The sequence below is a fragment of the Bubalus bubalis genome, chromosome 6 (assembly GCF_019923935.1).
Source record: "Bubalus bubalis isolate 160015118507 breed Murrah chromosome 6, NDDB_SH_1, whole genome shotgun sequence".
NCBI lineage: Eukaryota > Metazoa > Chordata > Mammalia > Artiodactyla > Bovidae > Bubalus > Bubalus bubalis.
The window spans coordinates 66364652-66377240 of NC_059162.1; the positions used below are offsets into that span (position 1 = coordinate 66364652).

A 12589-nucleotide genomic window follows, 5' to 3' on the forward strand; every position below is an offset into this window, starting at 1 on the left:
AACTACAGTTTCTGCTACTGAGGTCCTTGAATGACAGTTACTACTGTTTAGAGAGCTCAGTCAAACATCTCCCTGCTCAGCAACATGAATCAATGCAGTGCGCAGTTCTTCGAGCTTGGAACAAATTCATAGTCACTAAACATTAGACTTCATAACTCCAAATGCCCTTATAAGAAAATGTTCTTCTAAGCATTTTTTTTCTCCTTTTATGTTTGTTTTCCTTATAAGTAGAGTTGTCTATCATTTCCTATGTTCTTAACTGATATTCAAAAGCACATGACACCATACCACAGTACTCAGTTCCCTGAGAAAGATAAGCTAAAATGACTTACCGAAGGCCTTCTTAGGTTCTATTAATGTCAAGGTAAAGAGTTCCTCTTTTTTTAGTTCCTTTAACTTCTTAGCAACATCAAAGTGACGCCACCCAACGATATTTTCTCCATTGATGGCTTCAATGTGATCCCCCACACAGATTGTTTTAACTGAATCAATTATGCTGTCATCTTTAATTCTCTGAAAGAAAATTAAGGGTAATAATAAAAAAAATAGCAACATGCAACACTACTTTTCAAGCTCTTAAGACATTATGTATAATATATTGACAAAAACCCATCTATGCAGCTTAATGTTCAGTTAAAGACAGAGAAGACCAAACAACAAAGACAAGCATCCTGCTCCCAAACATTCTTTTTTATCATTCAGAATTCAGCTCCATGAGGTCACCATCTCCTCTGAGCAGCTTTTCCTGACAACTGCCAGCCCATTCCTCCAAGATTAGGCAAGGTGCCTAATCTCATGCCTCTGTAGTACTTTCTGCTACATGTGCTGAGCTCGAAGCTAAGCACTTTACAGTCACGATCTCATTTAACAACCTTTATGAGAGTCTCATGTCTTAGATCAGGAAGATCAAGCAACTTGTCAAGTTCAACAGACCGTCACAGGGCAACTTTCCATTTTCTTGTCAGCCTCCACTTTCCCATGGACAAAAGAGCTTGAAGGGTTACAGTCCATAGGCTGGTAAAAGAGTTGGACATGGCTTAGCAACTAAACAACAAACTCCACTACTGAACTGTAATATCCTTGGGGATAGAGATGTTCTTATTCACCATCGCATGCCCCATGCCTAGCACAATACCTACCGAAAATTGTTGTTGAATCATTTCAACATGAGACCCATTGTTATTGTTGTTGCTCAATCACTAAGGCACATTACATCAGAATAAAGCTTGAGCTTTTTCTATTGACTACATTCTTTAAACCCTAGTTACAAAGCCAAGACAAGAATTAGTACAACCTTAACCAAGAAAATTGATATGTAGTAGATAGGTGCAGTCACCACCGGGGAGCCAATGAGAAGGATTTTCATTTACATATCACTTTTTATGTATATATTTCAGGTGAGGAGAACTTAAGACCCAAGTAGAAATGTCAAATTGGTATTTCCTAACTCTATCATCGGAGAAGGCAATGGCACCCCACTCCTGTACTCTTGCCTGGAAAATCCCATGGATGGAGGAGCCTGGTAGGCTGCAGTCCATGGGGTTGATAAGAGTCAGGCACGACTGAGCGACTTCACTTTCACTTTTCACTTTCACGCATTGGAGAAGGAAATGGCAACCCACTCCAGTGTTCTTGCCTGGAGAATCCCAGGGACAGGGGAGCCTGGTGGGCTGCCATCTATGGGGTCGCACAGAGTCAGACACGACTGAAGTGACTCAGCAGCAGCAGCAGCAACTCTATCATAGGTATGTGCGTGTGTGCTAAGTCACCTCAGTCCTATTGACTCTTTGTGACCCTGTGGACTGTAGCCCACCAGGCAGGCAAGAATATTGAAGCAGGTTACCTTTCCCTCCTATCACAGGTATGAAAACAATACATCAATAGTCCAGACTTTCAAAATGAGATGTAAGACTCCCTAAGATAATACTAAGAATTTCTGAAAGAATTTTAGGGACAAGAACTTCCAGAAAACTCTGCACAGGTAACAACCCAGCAGAAGATATACAAACTCTTCAACAGCATTGAAGAACATGGCAAAATGCAGGCCACAATCTGCCTTGGGCATCACAAATCCTTTTTGAGAATGACCTGATAGAATTATTAGGGCCTGCTGTTATTGTGTCAGAGAGGGCAATGGCACCCCACTCCAGTACTCTTGCCTGGAGAATCCCAGGGATGGGGGAGCCTGGTAGGCTTCCGTCTCTGGGGTCGCACAGAGTCGGACACGACTGAAGCAACTTAGCAGCAGCAGCTGTTATTGTGTAATAGATCTGTGTGTATCCTGCATTTTTATCAGGTAGAATAACAACATCTTCTGAGTCAGTAGGGGATTGATCCTTGTGTCCAAGAGTTAAGAGAAAAACTGATCCCATGTACCCTAGCATCTCCATAATATTGTCACAAGAAAAAACAAGTTGTAGAAGACTAACCTAGGAAGGCTAGTCATTTTTAATTTTTAAACTTTATTACAATATACCAAATCCTATAGTAGGTTTCTTTTTTATCACCCAATTTCAAGAACATGGCTATGTTCATTGTAATAACTGTTAAAATGCTTTATGCAAATGATACAAAAATGCCAATTCAAGTGGAAATTATTATCATTACAAGTAATTACTTATAAAGCAAAAAACCTAGAAATTTCATAATCTGACAATATTTTCTTTAGTAAATCCATATTCAACTTACAAGCTACAGAAACAAACAAGGGTACCACTCAGTACAAACACATGGTACCACTCAGTACAATTGGAGTTTCTAAACTGTCATAGAAACATAAGTGAAATTAAACAAAAGACTAGAGCTTAAGAAACAAAGAAAAAATTAATATTTTGTCATCTCACCATTTTTAAGTCATTGGCAAATGTGAAAATCTATAACTCATTCTTAATTTTTATTCTAATTTATTTTTTGATACATCTTGAACCTATTTTTCCTTTGATGACCTACATTATACAAATTTCAGCTCCACATATTTTTAATTTTTAAGACTTATTGTTGTCATTTTATTTACAAAATAAGCATTATATAAAACTGAAAGACTTTAAAGACAACTATGAATCAAACCAGTAAATTAAAGGGCAGAGTAACAGAATATAGGGTAACCAGAGCCTATGAGTAGCCACAGGTAGCCAGATCAGTGTCCAGAGAGTGGAAAGACAATTGCCAGAAGTCAGCAGGCAGCAAGGTGAGAATCCAGGTGAGCAAGAGAAAAATCAAAGCATAGGTAATCATCAGAGCCAGCAGATAAGAATCTGGGATAAAGAGAGAGGAAAACCAACATAAGAAACTTGGAGAAGGGTATCATAAGGTGAATCATATGTAGAAGCAAAGTGGGAGACACTGATGCTATACTATGTGGGTTACCTGAACCCCAACTTCCTAAGTATAGAATAAAGAATGAGGTAGCAACCGAGACAAGCTTCTGTAATCTATTATACTTTAATAATCATACCATAACTTGATATGGGTTAAAAACATTGCTAAAAGTGCTGCTCAGGCACAAAGGACTTCGGAGAAAAAAAGAGGTATTAATTCTATATTTATATTTACTGAGTCACTTAATATCATTCTCTATAACACTTGGAACTTTCAGTCATCAGGCTTTAGAGTTTGATGCTACAAAATGTAAAGACAACTTTAAATATTTTTTAGAAGATAAGATTTACAATATTATTAAACTTAGAAGTTCCCAAATATTTCAGATCATTATTATATTAACTTCTATCGATTCATCCCATATAATTACAAAACTCTATCTTCTCATCACATATCAGAACTCTAGGATGGCATTCTACCATCCTCAAAGTCGCAAGCTCTCATTCAAGGTTGTCTGAGCTGATCTTGCCCTCATGGTCAGCAACTTTGAGTCTCTGCTACTGACCCTCCAAATACTGACCTCAAACCTTGTTCATAATAATAAACATTCAAATAAAAATTGTACATAGTTATTTCATTTAGTCCTAATAAGCCTGGGAGGGAATGTTTAATATTCCATTAGTGAATGAGGAACTCAAAGCACAACAATGACATGGCTTAATCAAAGAAGCATAGCTCATAAGCAAGCAAACTGAGTTTCAAACAAAGGTAGTATAATTATAAGACATCATGCTGTTTCCTCAAAACACTCCCAATCAACACAGATCTAACTAACTCAAGACCACATGGCTGGTTAAGAAAGAAAGAAAAGTCAGATGAAGAATCCAAAGTCTTCTGACCTCAGGATTAGAGTTGGAGTTTGTAGTTATCCCAGATGATGTATCCTATTACCTTGATAGTCATTTTACAACATGTAAGTGTATCAAATCAGCACACTGTACACCTTAAATTTACATGGTGTTCTTCTCTGGTGGCTCAGATGGTAAAGCGTCTGCCTACAATGCGGAAGACCTGGGTTCGATCCCTGGGTCGGGAAGATCCCTGGAGAAGGAAATGGCAGCCCACTCCAGTACTATTGCCTGGAAAATCCCATGGATGGACTAGCGTGGTAGGCTACAGTCCATGGGGTCGCAAAGAGTCGGACACGACTGAGCGACTCCACTTTCCACTATACCTCAATAAAGCTAGAAAAAAATGACCTATCATCTTTGAACTCTGATTCTTTTTTTAACAACTCCCACCCTCCTACTTTACTTTTTCTTACCTCTACTAAGCTGTTCTTCATCTGTATCAAGGCCTCCAGATCTCAATGTTACCTCTTTTCTCAGATCACCACTTCTCACCACTTATACTCTCACTGTACATACCTCTTCTCAGAGATCCTAGCTCCCATCCCAGAACCCCCCACACCTCTTGACCTTGTACATGTCCAACCTTACTAATTATTAGTTCTGGATGGTTAAACAATCAAAATGTTATAAATAAATGAATACTGTATTTCTTAGAAGATCTTGCTAAAGTAAAAGTACCTCAAATCATGAAGATTTCTATATGAAAACATTCTGAAAATGACCATTCTGTGGTTATTTATAAGTTACTTTAATTCAAAGTCAATTAGATTTTCATGTCTTAATTGCATGGTAAAGCCCTTATCTTTATTTTGAATCTAAAATTATTTTCTTCACTTAAACCAGGAATCAGCAAACAATGGTTCACAGGTCGAGTATAGTCTACAACTTGCTTTTATACAACCGATGAGTTATAAATGGTTTTACCTTTTTTAGTGGTCAGGAAAAAATAAAACAATATCTATGGCATATGAAAATTATACAAAATTTGAATTATAGTGTCCATAAATGAGGTTTTACTAGAAGACATCTATATTTATTAAGTATGGTATATAATTTTTGTGCTACAATGTCAAGTTGAGTAGTTGCAACAAAGACTGTATGACCCTAAATTTTAAAGAAGCCTAAAATATTCACTATCTGACCCTTTATAGAAAATGTACCCCAACTCTAGTATTAAACTATTTTAGGAATTTGCAAAGTTAGTTGTAAATATACTCTGATTTTTCTGATTAAGTTATTTATACACTTTTTCCTGGGAAATGTTAACATTTAGGTACAAAAGTTACAAATATGTAAGTCTGCTGTCTCTCCACCTGAAGAGGCTCATTTACGAGAACCATGCCTGGAAAATCCCATGGATGGAGGAGCCTGGTAGGCTGCAGTCCATGGGGTCGCTAAGAGTCGGACACAACTGAGCGACTTCACTTTCACTTTTCACTTTCATGCATTGGAGAAGGAAATGGCAACCACTCCAGTGTTCTTGCCTGGAGAATCCCAGAGACCAGGGAGCCTGGTGGGCTGCTGCCTATGGGGTCGCACAGAGTCGGACACGACTGAAGCGACTTAGCAGCAGCAGCAGCATGCAGTACTATTTTTTTTCAATTTGTTTTTAATTGAAGGACAATTGCTTTACAATGTTGTATCGATTTCTGCCATACAAGAACATGAATCAGCCATCAGTATACATATACCCCTCCCTCTTAGACCTCCCTCCCACCCCTCTCATCCAACCCCTCGTGTGAGCACCATGCAGTACTATTAAATACATCTCTCTGCCATCAGTCTCATCTCCTAATTATGTGATGATTTGCTGATATTAAGATATTAGCTATCAATTATAGGTACTCTCAAACATTGCAGATGTGTCATTAGTTTATACCCAAATAATCATATAAAGTGGGTTCTAATATTGCTATCTGAAAGAAGGCATAAAATGATTTGTCTAAGGTGTCACCCAGCATGTAAATAAATGGTGGAAACAAGAGTGAAAACAGGCTTGATTCTAAAGCCCATGGTCCTGTGGGCCACACTGCTCTGCCTTCTTAATCAGGGACTCCTGCCTCCTTATCCTTGTCTGAATCCCCTTACATCCTCTTACATCAACCTACTCTGACTTCCAACCACTGCTAAAAGCATATAAGTACTCATTTCAGCAGCACATACACTAAAATTGGAACCATACAGAGAAGATTAGAATAGCCCCTGAACAAGGATGACATGCAAACTCTTGGAACATTCCACTTTTTCTGCTTATCTTGGCAAATCATACTGGAAGAGTGAGCCAGAAATTAATGAAATTGATTACTTTAAGGAGTGGGGGAAATGAGTAATGGGAGTCAGGGAAGGAATGACATCTATGAATACAACTTTTATTATAGTTTTGACTTTTGAAATCATTTTATGTATTCAGAAAATTAAAATCAACATGAGAGGAAAACTCAATTTAAAGAGAAGCAAACGGATTCAACAGTATTTCAAATGAATAAAAATTATGGGGTGAAGGGAGGCAGAGCAAGTGAGAACCTATTCCACATAACTCCTGAAGAGAATACTTTGATCGTATAATGCATTTAAAGACAAAAAGGACATACAAACCTTGAAATCTTTTTAATCTTTTGGCCACACCACATGGCATGTGGGATCTTAGTTCTCCAACCAAGGACTGAATTCGTGCAGAGTCTTAACCACTGGACCACCAGGGAAGTCCCTACAAATCTTGAACTCTTAATAGGTTTATTTTTCAGAGTACAAATATATAGAAATTCTGAAACTGTTTTGTGTATATTACAGAACTAAGGAAATAAGTAAATATTTCAATAATTTTGAAAGTAAATATTTCAGTTGGGAAGCCAAGGAAGAACACTGTGAGGCAGGATTAGAACTGGAGGCATAATTATGAATTCATAATTTCTAAAATACATGTTTTTGAACCTCTTATATGGCACCTGAAAGGATCTAGAACAGTGACACACTGGTAGCAATGAATGCAGGCAACCAGCATTCAGATCTTGATTTTGAAATACCAGTTCTCACTGAAAACAAACAAACAAGAGTTCCTTGAAGACATGGCTGATTTCCAGTCTGGAGAAAAGAAGATAAAAGATGAGTTTAGAACATCTTGTTGTACCAAAAAAGAAGGAACTGCTCAATAAAATTATGGGAGGCAGGTCAAAAGGATACAGGAGCTGTCTGGATGGGACTCCTGCAGACCAAACCTCAGGAAATTTGAGCATCAAAATAAATGATTGTAATGAACCCACTGAATGAGAAATCATGTGTCCTATACACACTACTATACAAAAAATACATAACTGCTAAGGACCTACTGTATCTACAGGGAACTCTACTCAATACTCTGTAATGACCTACACGGGAAAAGAATGTAAGAAAGAGTGGATAAATGTGTATGTATACATTTTGCTGATTCATTTTGCTGTATAGCAGAAACTAGAACAACATTGTAAATCAACTGTATAGCAATAAAGATTAATTTTAAAAAATCATGTGTCCATTGCTAACAGGTGATTTTTTAAAATTAACAACCCACTTCAATATTCTTGCCTGAAAAATCCCATGGACAGAGGAGCTCCAAGGGTCACAAAGAGTCAGACATGACTGAGTAATTAAGCATGTACCATATTGCTAATAGCTAATAAATAAGTGGCATGCTTTATTAGAATGTTTTAAAGAAATATAGGAAATGATGGAATTATAAAAATCACCATTTTGCAAACGAGTCAGGCAAGACTCATTAATAGATGCTAAATCTGTGGGATGCAAGTAAGAGAACAAGATATATACATAATCTCAAGGTATCTCCCCACAGATTATTACAAAGGAAAACATCACTTTGCAGTGAATAAGACTGGCAGACACTGAGTACACAAGGGACAAAAATTAACATCATGAATATTGAGACAAACCAATAAAATGCACCTTCTGACGTAATACACTGAGGACACAACATCACTTATTTACTTTTCATGCCAAAAATGCACAATAACCTCTTTCACAACATGAAGAGACATCAGAAAAGTCCACGTTGAGGGACATCCTATAAAAGGCTGAGGAATTGTTCTAGATTGCTGCTGCTAAGTCGCTTCAGTCGTGTCCAACTCTGTGTGACCCCATAGACGGCAGCCCATCAGGCTCCTCCATCCCTGGGATTCTCCAGGCAAGAACACTGGAGTGGGTTGCCATTTCCTTCTCCAATGCATGAAAGTGAAAAGTGAAAGTGAAGGCGTTCAGTCATGTCCGACTCTTAGTGACCCCATGGACTGCAGCCTACTAGGCTCCTCTGTCCATGGGATTTTCCAGGCAAGAGTACGGGAGTGGGGTGCCATTGCCTTCTCCATGTTCTAGATTAAAGACCACTAAAAAGACATGATAACTAAATAAAATACATGATCCTGGATTGGAATTATACCAGGAAAAATACATTATTAGGACAACTGATAAAAACTGCAATATGAACATTAGATTAGTTTGGGAGTTTTGTATCACTATTAGATTTTCTGAATTTTATAGCTATACTGTAGGTATATTGAAGAGAGTATCTTTGTTCTTAGAAACTACATTTTTAAATTATTAAGGAATAAAGAGATATTATATGTGCATTCTGCTTATTCCTATGGCTCAGGAAAATTTACATATAGATTTGAGTGTGTTCATATATATATATATACATGAAAGAGAATTAAGCAAATACGACAAATAGCAAAATTTTTTTTTGAGTAAAGGGTATCATGTGAGTTCTTTGTATTATTACAGCTTTCAAGAAGTTTGAAATCATCCCCTCTTAACTTTAAAAAAACACATCAATCTTTTATTCTGTATGATATTCATCTCTCTTCTAAGTTGAACTGTAAGCCAGAGGTTTGGCTTAGACTCCACTTTCTCTTTGACACCATGTTCTCCGTCTCCATGGGGCTAGTGACTAGTACTCTGAGGCAGGCACATGTTTGAAGAGGCATAAAAAAATAGAAACACAGCTCTGGACATCAGAGGCTAAGATCTAAAAACTCCATGCGTGTTTGCAAAACTTCCAAGCCCTTCCCTGCTGACATTAGAAAGGCATTGCTCCATGTGCCTCATGTCCTGAGCTTCCCCCAGATAATCCCACATGACTTTCCCAACTCACAGATTTTCCATTTGGTCACCCACTCAACCTTCAGCAGAGTCATATCTTTTGCAGAGCTAAAAATAGCCGTTCTATCAAGTGGGAAGTTAAATAAAGCACTATTTACAGTTAAGAGGATAATTTCCCTAAGGCTAGTTTTTTTCAACGATGACGACATGTCAGCAAAATTTTTTATTTTGTTTGGACAAAAAAAAAACGTATGAAGAAACTTCATCAGTAATTCTTTGCTCAGTGGTTAGGACCGCCAGCTCTGGAATCAGATAGCTTGGATTCAAATCCTGAATTTGTCTAGCTGCATAACTTTGGGCAAGCTGCTTAACCATCCCAAACCTGTTTCTATGTCTATAAAATAAGTTGATAATAGCGCCTACCCAGAGATGAACCTCACAGACATGTTGAGCAAAATCCAGAAACAGTAGAGTAAATAATATGTGATTTCACTTATATGAAGTTCAGGAATAAGCAAAACTATGGTGATAGAGGTCAAACTAATGGCTACCTTTGTTGGGGAAGGGTATTGACAGAGAAGGAGAACAAGGGAGCCTTCTAGGTGGTAGAAATGAAATTTCCCTTGCTCTGGGCGGTGTTTACACAGATCTGTGAACATTCATTAAAGATTTATATCTGTTACACCTCAACAAAAAAGTAATCAAGAGACTTCCCTGGTGGCCCAGGGGCTGACTGCATGCTCCCAATGCAGGGGCCCCAGGTTTGATCTCATCAAGGAACTAGATCCCACATGCTGTGACTAATAACCAGAGCAGCCAAATATTTTTTAAGTAATTAAAAAGGAAACATGGTATCGAATAGAATTGTAAGCATTAAATGAGAAAATGTATGCAATGTGCCTGAGACGCATTCAATAACAGTCAGTGCTACAATTACTCTTTACAGGGAATCCCCTGGCAGTCCAGTGGTTAGGACTCAGAGCTTTCATTACAGGGACTTAGAATTTGGGGGAATTAAGATCTCACAAGCCCTATGTCTCTCCCACCCCAGCAAAAAAAAAAAAAAAAAAAAAAAACTACTTATTATAATAATAGAATTGTTATTTAAAAGATGAATCTTTTTACCACTCCAGTTCTTAAAAGTTTTTCATACCATTTCAAACTTCCTTTTCTTGCCTTTGCAGTTCTATATTGCTCTTTGTATTTAGATAAAGTAATTACAGCTGACCCTTGAACAATGCAGGGGCTAGGGGTGCTGACACTTTGTTCAATGGAAAGTCCCTGTACAAAATCCCACCATGTCAGCAGTTCCCCATATTCAAAGTTCCACATCCACAGATTTAACCAACCTTAGACTGTTATAGAGGTGGGCTACAGTCCACGGGGTCTCTAAGAGTCAGACACGACTAAGCGACTTCATTTTCACTTTTCACTTTCGTGCACTGGAGAAGGAAATGGCAGCCCACTCCAGTGTTCTTGCCTGGAGAATCCCAGGGACGGAGGAGCCTGATGGGCTGCCGTCTATGGGGTCGCACAGAGTTGGACACGACTGAAGTGACTTAGCATAGCATAGACTGTTATAGTATAACATTTCCTACTGAAAAAAATCTGCATATAGATGAACCCAACAGTTCAAACGTGTTGTTCAAGAATCAACTGTACATAGTTTAGAAATTTTTAAAGAGCCTTGTTTAAAATAGGTGGCCAAATAAATATGCACTTGGAAATAACACTAAATCAATGGAAATCAACATGGAAGTCACCAGATGATGAGCTTACAGATGTACAAGAGCCCATATCGATGAGTAGGCACCAGGGCCAGGCTTTCCTCTTCTGTAAATGCAAAATCCTAGAGGAAGTTTAAACTGAAAGGGGAAAAAATTCAAGGAGGTAAACAAAAGAATGGTGTCTTTGAAACAGTTTTTAAAGGAAACATTACCATTCCATCCATTCCTACTGAACTAGTTCTCACTCTAAAGATCATTTCAAACTTTCTTTGACCTGGTAAGTTTTCTTAAGTGTTACCCTCAGTTAAGTCACACAGTTGTTTTTGTTTTGTTTTGTTTAAATACTTACCTTTATAAAAGCATAGCCAGCACCATTATCTGTAATAGTGAGACCAAGTGAATCCTCAGATTTGTACACATTCACTTCTTTTTTGATCCCTTTTATGTGGGCAAATATGAAATCTTCAAGACCTATTTGCGCTCCCAAGAGTTTTCCCATATCAACTTTAGGTGTGTTTAAAGTGCAATATAAGATCTGCAAAGAAAAAGAAATATTTTAAGTCAGTTTCCATCAGGAAAACATTCTGATCATTAGTTTACTCAATCAATACTTCAATTTACAATGTCAGTGAAATAGTCTACAATTTACAATGCCAGCAGTTATATCATTAACACTGCTGCTGCTGCTGCTAAGTCGCTTCAGTCGTGTCCGACTCTGTGCGACTCCATAGACAGCAGCCCACCAGGCTCCCCCATCCCTGGGATTCTCCAGGCAAGAACACTGGAGTGGGTTGCCATTTCTTTCACCAATGCATGAAAGTGAAAAGTGAAAGTGAAGTTGCTCAGTCGTGTCCAACTCTGTGTGACCCCATGGACTGCAGCCTACCAGGCTCCTCCATCCATGGGATTTTCCAGGCAAGAGCACTGGAGTGGGAGTATTGGAGTATTGGAGTGGGATGCCATTGCCTTCTCTGGTCATTAACATTAGGTAATATGAATTTCGTGTTTCCTGCAGGCCAGGCTTTGTGTTGAGCAATTTATATCCATTATTATATTTAATCCTCACAACAGCTTTTTAAATACATTATCATCTTCGTATTGCCAATAAGGAAATTGAGCCTTGGTGAGAGTAAGTTATTTGCCTAAGGTCACAAAGATAGTACTTGTCAGAGCCAGGATTCAAGATCAGTTCTCACCAACTTCAAAGAGGTTTACATTGCTTTGTTACCTGTTATTTACAATGCTGACATCAAAGGCCGTGTTCCCAAAGGTCATGATATGTATAACACAGTGAAAATAGAGGCAACACTATTTTGGAAAACTCATAAGTTTTTTTTAAAATAAAGAAAATTTCATTGATCTTGTATTTTTGTGCTTGAGAAAAGTAAATGGTGAGTGAAGTCATTTTTTTAAAAATTGTTTAAAACATGTCTAAAATGGACCTTGAAGACTAGTGCAATCCCTTGGGTCTAAAAATGGAGGAACTGAGTGAGGGCTGGAGAGGCTAATGCAACTTAGATACACAGGATGGTAGAAGTTGTGTGG

The 12589-nt window shown here is 38.0% G+C and overlaps 1 protein-coding gene and 1 non-coding gene across 6 annotated transcripts in view; one reads left to right on the forward strand and one right to left on the reverse strand.

Annotated features, from left to right (window-relative positions):
• The window catches only part of GIPC2 (GIPC PDZ domain containing family member 2), a 99048-nt gene that overhangs the window by 58673 nt on the left and 27786 nt on the right, over window positions 1-12589 (reverse strand). For all 5 annotated transcript variants that reach the window (XM_045166118.1, XM_045166120.1, XM_045166121.1 and 2 more), the window contains 2 exons: window positions 11394-11579; window positions 333-513 (listed from right to left, as the gene is read on the reverse strand). In XM_045166118.1, coding sequence (XP_045022053.1) covers window positions 333-513; window positions 11394-11579 — 367 coding nt within the window. The remainder of the gene's footprint in view (window positions 1-332; window positions 514-11393; window positions 11580-12589) is intronic.
• On the forward strand, window positions 6370-6476 carry LOC112585822. The gene has a single exon (XR_003110405.1). It is a non-coding gene; the product is annotated as a U6 spliceosomal RNA (small nuclear RNA).